At 55.8% G+C, this 5,788-nt stretch overlaps 1 protein-coding gene across 1 annotated transcript in view; it reads right to left on the bottom strand.

Moving 5' to 3' along the window:
• The window catches only part of Irx4 (iroquois homeobox 4), a 9,368-nt gene extending 3,795 nt beyond the window's left edge, over window positions 1-5,573 (bottom strand). Inside the window, exons 1-3 of the mRNA XM_028782764.1 lie at window positions 5,200-5,573; window positions 1,060-1,191; window positions 341-592 (exon numbers count right to left, since the gene is read on the bottom strand). Coding sequence (XP_028638597.1) covers window positions 341-592; window positions 1,060-1,104 — 297 coding nt within the window. The 5' untranslated portion in view covers window positions 1,105-1,191; window positions 5,200-5,573. The remainder of the gene's footprint in view (window positions 1-340; window positions 593-1,059; window positions 1,192-5,199) is intronic.
• Window positions 5,574-5,788: the final 215 nt, after the last annotated feature.

Raw genomic sequence — 5,788 nt, 5'->3', positions numbered from 1 at the left:
AGAGAGGGGAGAGAGGGGAGAGAATGAATTTGTACTATGGTGAGAAGGCAAAGGAGTCTGAAGCTAGGAGTCACCCCTCTGGGAAGCCGGGAATCTGATCAGAGTTCAATGACAAACTAAAACAGCGGCAATATTTTAGACACTGGGGCTCTCGAGTTGGCCACGCTGAGTCTGAACGAAGGCAGGGTTTTGAACAGGAGGCAGAAGCTGACGTTCTTTTTTTCCTCCCACCCCAACCTGTAGGGTATCCAGGGCACTTGTGCCAGGAGCTGAAGTACACTTGGCAAACCCAAGGGGCGGGGCGGGGCGCGGGGTGGTGGGAGGGCATTTGTCCCCTTACCAGCGAGTAGAAAGCAGACGCCTCGGAGCCGTAGGTCACGTAGTTGCTGTAGCCCTGCGAGCTGCCGTAGGGGCTCCCGTAGACACCGAGCGCAGCGGCAGAATTGAGTTCGTGGCGCGCAGTGGCCAGCAGCCGGCTCTCGTAGACAGGGCAGTAGACGGGCGCCTGAGCCGAAGCTGCAGGCCCGGAGTCAGCCAGTGTGCGACCGCCGGACTCGCAACACGTGCTCAGGGAGTTGGTGGTCATCAGGAACTGCGGTGGGAGGAATCCCAAAGAAGCGTCGGCACCAGGACAGAGACTAGGGCACTGGACCCTCAAGGACCTCACATGTCCCCAGGGGCCTCCTGCTATCTATGCCAGACGTGAACTTTTCTCCCATCAACCACCTTAGGCCTCTCTTTCTTTGGCCACGTGGGGGCCCAGGCAGCTTTTCAAATCCTCCACCGGGGTTCCAAGGTCCTGTGTGCCTTCTCACCAAGTATGTCTTGCCCAAGTGCTTCCTAGGGTCCCTCAGGCCACAGTTTGAAGGGTTATACAAGATAGAATTTAGATCCACCACTAGGATTTTGATAGCTCTCCTAATCCTCCTTCCCCACAAGCCATGTTTGTCCAGCACAAGGACCCGCCAGTCAAGGACATGCTTATGTGGGAAATGACTTCCAGTGGTAGCTCTGCCCTCTCCCATCCCCGTTGTCAGACCTTTGCAGGAGTCCCTTTACCTGAGGAGCAGAGGAATAGGGGTATCCAAACTGCGGGTAGGACATGGCGGGCGCAGACTAAGAAGGTCAGAGGGGCCGTTGGGGTCCTGTGCGCGGCGTGGGCACTGCTCCGGAGGTGTAGGATCCTAGGCTCTGGGAGGATGAAGCGAGAAGTGGTTAGTTCACTCATACGCTGCTCAAACTTTCCTAGCCAGGTAAGTGAGTGAGTGGCCTTCGTCTCAGCGATTCTTTTAGCTTCGAAGTCTGAACACTTCACAGGGCTCTGGGACCAAATGGCCTTGCCATGATGACAGATATACATATTTTGCAAAACAAAACAACAGCAACAAAAAGAAAACAAAATAGAAAACCGAGTCTTCCAAACTGTCAAGTCAGATGTGTGCGGCTTTAAGCAACAGAAGCGCTGACGTCAGGCCCCCACGCTGCAGCTTGGCCTGGCCACAGACCTACAGGTCACTGGGATGCAGGCCGGGCGGGGCAGGGATGATCCAGGTCTGCGCTAGCAGGGCGGAGGACCATCAAGCTTAACAAATGAACTCCATCCAAGGAGTCAATATCGCCTCGACGAACGGTGTTTCTCCTTAGTCACGGAGGACGGAAGGCACTTTTAATTAGAAATTAATTAACGAGCAGCTGCTCCTTCACACCCCACTGTAATCATTAGTCTCAATTACAAATGAGACCTATGAAGGGACACACGAGTGAGTCTTCAGTGAAGATGTAATCAACAGTTAAATTAGCCGGGCGCTGGCTGCAGCCGCCGGCTGCCCTCGCTGCCTTGCTCCCGGAGTGGAAGGACACAGGCCCTGCGGACCTCGCAGGCCCCTCACGCTGAGATTGGGACAGGTGCCTCTGCACACTTCTTCACCACCAAGGGTTAGGAGAATCTCAGCAATGCCTCTCAGCCGTTCCTACTCTACACCAAGCAGAGTTTTAGAACCAACTGCCACCACAGAAGAGCTCGCATTCTGATGGCGACATAATCTCAGATGTGTGTGCATGTCTCTCAGGCCCTCCCCAGAGTCCTGCACTTTCAGGATCGGTGAAGCCAGGTACTGCGGTGCTTCCCCGGTTGACTGTGTCATTCTGGGCAGCTCACTGTCCCTGGAAACGGGCCCCTCCTCCTTCACCCCAGGTCATGCCACGGCTCAGCCCGGCTTCGCTTCATTTCCTCCCCCCTCCCTCTTCTGGTCGCCCTCTGTGGCCTCCTTCCGCATCCCAAGGCTAAGACAGAGACTGCCAGACGCCGCTGCTCCCTGGGAAGAGCACATTTCCCAACTAGGCCCCGGGGCTCTTCCCGTAGGCTCGTTGATCCTAAGGAGCAGCAGGGCTGGGTACAGGGAAAAGGGCGTTGGGAGCCTAGTCCTGGCACCCTTTGGTCTGTTTCACATAGCTTCTGGCCCGGAGTGTAAGGAGCTCTGCAAGAGAGGCCCATGGGCCTCTCAAGACTTCCCGCTCTAATCTGGGCCCTGAGATATTGCCCGGAGTTCAAAGCGAAGACCAGCGGAGCTTGGGGTACCAGGCCACCCCTAATTCTCAGGCCTCCTTTCGTGCCACGATCTTCCCAGGGCCTGGCTCGCCCCTATTTCTTTTGGCCCACCAGGCCAGCCTCTCACGCTCCGCCGGCAGCAGAGCCGCTCTTCTTGGAGCTGTGCAGACTTGCTCCTAAAGATTCCTGGGTTCAGACCTGCGAATCGCCCCAGGGCCACCTTCTAATTAATGATGACGTTCGCGCCCTCTCCCCAGCTGCAAGGCTGCCTCCCAGAAACGAAATCTGCCGGCCCTGACAGCTTGGTTGAAGGTGATGGATGACTATCTGGAGACCGCAGTACACATCATATAATATCTGCTGCGTAATTGCTTTAATTTACAGATGAAAATACGAGTTCTCCGATCGCGCTGGACCGCAGCCGGCCACGTCCGAACTGCTTGCAAAGGAGGAAACCATCGCAAATAATGAATAGCTACCCCATGCAAATTATTCAGGCAGTTTAGCGTTGGTAGCCGGGAGAGATATATATATAAAGAACACGAGTCGAATGACATTAATAATTGTTTTTGAATTCTGTATTGATTTCATGGCAAGCTGTGTTTATTTCTTTCTCACCTGAATTGCTAATACCTCCTTCCTGTAAATAATAAGAAACTAGCCACCGGGGCTTCTGAGTAGAAATGAATCTCAGCCTCTCCCTCTTCCTGCTCCTTCCCCTCCCCCAGCTCGCTTCTAGCGTCTTTCAGTTTTCAGGCTTTACTGAGGCTTTGGCTGAACATCCGACTACTTTCATTATTTATTGTTTACAAACAATTTGCTTTCTTTTGATAATGAGGCTCTGGCAAAGGATGGGCTCTGTACATGACGGGAGGGGCTCTGTTCATGGCAGTTGAGGCTCATAGGAAGCTGGAATCCAGCATAGACTGGTGTACCTCAGTGAGGGGTCTTTTTGTCACTTCATTCTTGAAGCCCAGGCCTTGGGGACTCTGTGGTAAGCACAGACTGGTTGGGAAGGAAAACCAGGCTGCTGCCTGTGTGTAGCACTCTGGGGGACTCACTTTAGCTGGCAGGGAGCAGTGCACCCAGAATAAGCAGTCTCCGTTTTCTTTCCCTGGACTCCTGGGGTTGGGTTTGGAATGGTGCCCTTGAGGACTTCCACTTATTTCCTCAGTGGACTTACTGTGCAGGAGTAGGGTATACTAAGCTGGAGTCCCTCAGGGTCTCTGGGGAAGGGATCTCAAGGTGTTCCTTGGGCCATCAATGCAACATTCTGGTTTGCCTTTCAGTCAGAGCTTTCAGGCCCCAGATACTGTTGTTCTCCCTAGTTACACTGTTCCTGGGCCTGGGCCTAGAAGTCAGGAGCACTGGACTCCACTGTGCCTAAAGATGCAGACTCAAATTCCACACCCTATCTGCCCCATGCAGGGGCTAGTCAGGACTCCAGTGGACTGTTCTGTCTTCACTCAGCCCCTACTGTTCAGTCTTGTTTCTGGCCAGCACCCACTTCGACAGCTCATGGAGAAACAGCTACCTGGCTGTTTTTGCCAAATGAGACATTCTTCGGGCCATCCTTGCTGCAGATATAAGGATGCCTTCCTCAAAGACCAAGCCTTGAGCAGAGACACAGTGCTCTCTAAGAACAGACAGGAGTCCCAGAATCTCAGGTACCCTCACCTAAAACAAGCTTGCATAGATGCTCCATGCTGTGACTAGAAACTCAAAGCCCCCTCCCTCCAGATATAAAACACTATTTAGAAGTATGCCAGAACCACTTGGCTTCCTGCAGTGTGGACAGCTGATCACCTTTGGAGAGGGCTTCAAAAGATCAGAGACTGAAGGCCTGATCAGATCCCAAAAGGGTGGAGCAGGGAGCAGTTAGCCCCAAGAATTAGGAGCCCAGGGTTGATGATGGCCACTGAACTGGTGAGCGCTTGTAGGGAGACAGACCTGGCCTTGATATTCCTGCCACCACCTAAGTCCTGGCTCTCCAGAATAATTCTAGGAACACCTCCTAGCCACACCAAGAGCTCCATGGGAGTTTATTCCAGCCCAGAGAAAAGTTGACTACAACCCAAGGCCAAGACAGAAACCAGGCACCAGGAAAGGGTCTTTTTGTCTGAGGCTAGGCTGGAACTTGGGATGTCTGGATCCACTTTGGACACTCAACTGGTATAGGCTCAGAGAGATGCCCCAGGTGTCAGAGATGCTGCGTGGTATGGGCACCCTCCCCTTGCCTCAGATCATTCTTTCGCAGTCAACCCCTACTCCCTTTCCTTAGCCAGTGGGGTGAGCTGCTAGGACATGCGTTGAAATTCCCGTTTGCTTCCCCCAATGCCCTCCTTTCTGGCCCTCTCTTCCTCAGCTCTCCTGTTACACCTCCACGGAATGTTCGTTCGGCGCTGCCCAAGGAAGGAAAGAGCGCACTCAGGGCGTCCAAGAGCACAAGCTGTTCTATCCCTCGCAAGCCATCATGGTCCGCGGGGACCCAGGCATCCCATACCCGGATGCCGGGTCCTTTCCATCCGCTTACCAAAAACTTGCCGCAAATGCAGCGACCTCCGAAGCCCCTATCCACTAGAAGCAAACTTTGTCCCCTTCGGCGCAAGAGCAATCCTCGCAAAGTTTGAGCCGCAGAGCCAATTCCTTACCTGCGCTAGAAAAGAGCCGGCCCACGCCGCTTGGGCGCCAGGGCCTCCGGGAGTAGCGCGCAGCCCGGGACGCACCGGGGAGTCGCCGCCGCCGCCGTCGCCTCCGCCGCCCGCGCCCCTCGGCGGCCGCGCGGAGCCTCTGCCTCCTCCGCCTCCTCGAAAGTGGGGGAGGGGTCTCGGAACCCCGGGAGGGGGCGGGCGCAGGGACCTTGCCTACCTGCGGTGGCGCCGGGCCACTCCTGGCTGCCCACTAGGGCTCTGCGCGGCCGCTGGGCGCGCGCGCTCCGGCGGGGAGCAAGCGACAACTAATGGAGACATTTCCAGGCGGAGCACCTGGAGAGCGGAGCGCGCCGGCGTCCCCAGGCGCCGCGGTCGTCAGCCGAGCCCGCACCGGCGTGACGTGGGCGAGCGAGCGAGCTGCTCCCACCCGGCCGCCCATTAACGCTTTCCCCCCGCGGGCGCCCAACGCTTGCCAACTTTCCCCTCCGCCCTGGCCGCGCACCGGGTGCGCGGGTGTAGGGGCTGGCATGAGGGGTTCCTGAGGGTGAGGGTTCAGGATTGGCCTCCTTAGGATGGTTGGGCGAGAATG

This window comes from Grammomys surdaster, unplaced genomic scaffold, assembly GCF_004785775.1.
Source record: "Grammomys surdaster isolate TR1022 unplaced genomic scaffold, NIH_TR_1.0 843, whole genome shotgun sequence".
NCBI classification, from domain to species: domain Eukaryota; kingdom Metazoa; phylum Chordata; class Mammalia; order Rodentia; family Muridae; genus Grammomys; species Grammomys surdaster.
This window is presented reverse-complemented; position numbering and strand designations above follow the sequence as displayed.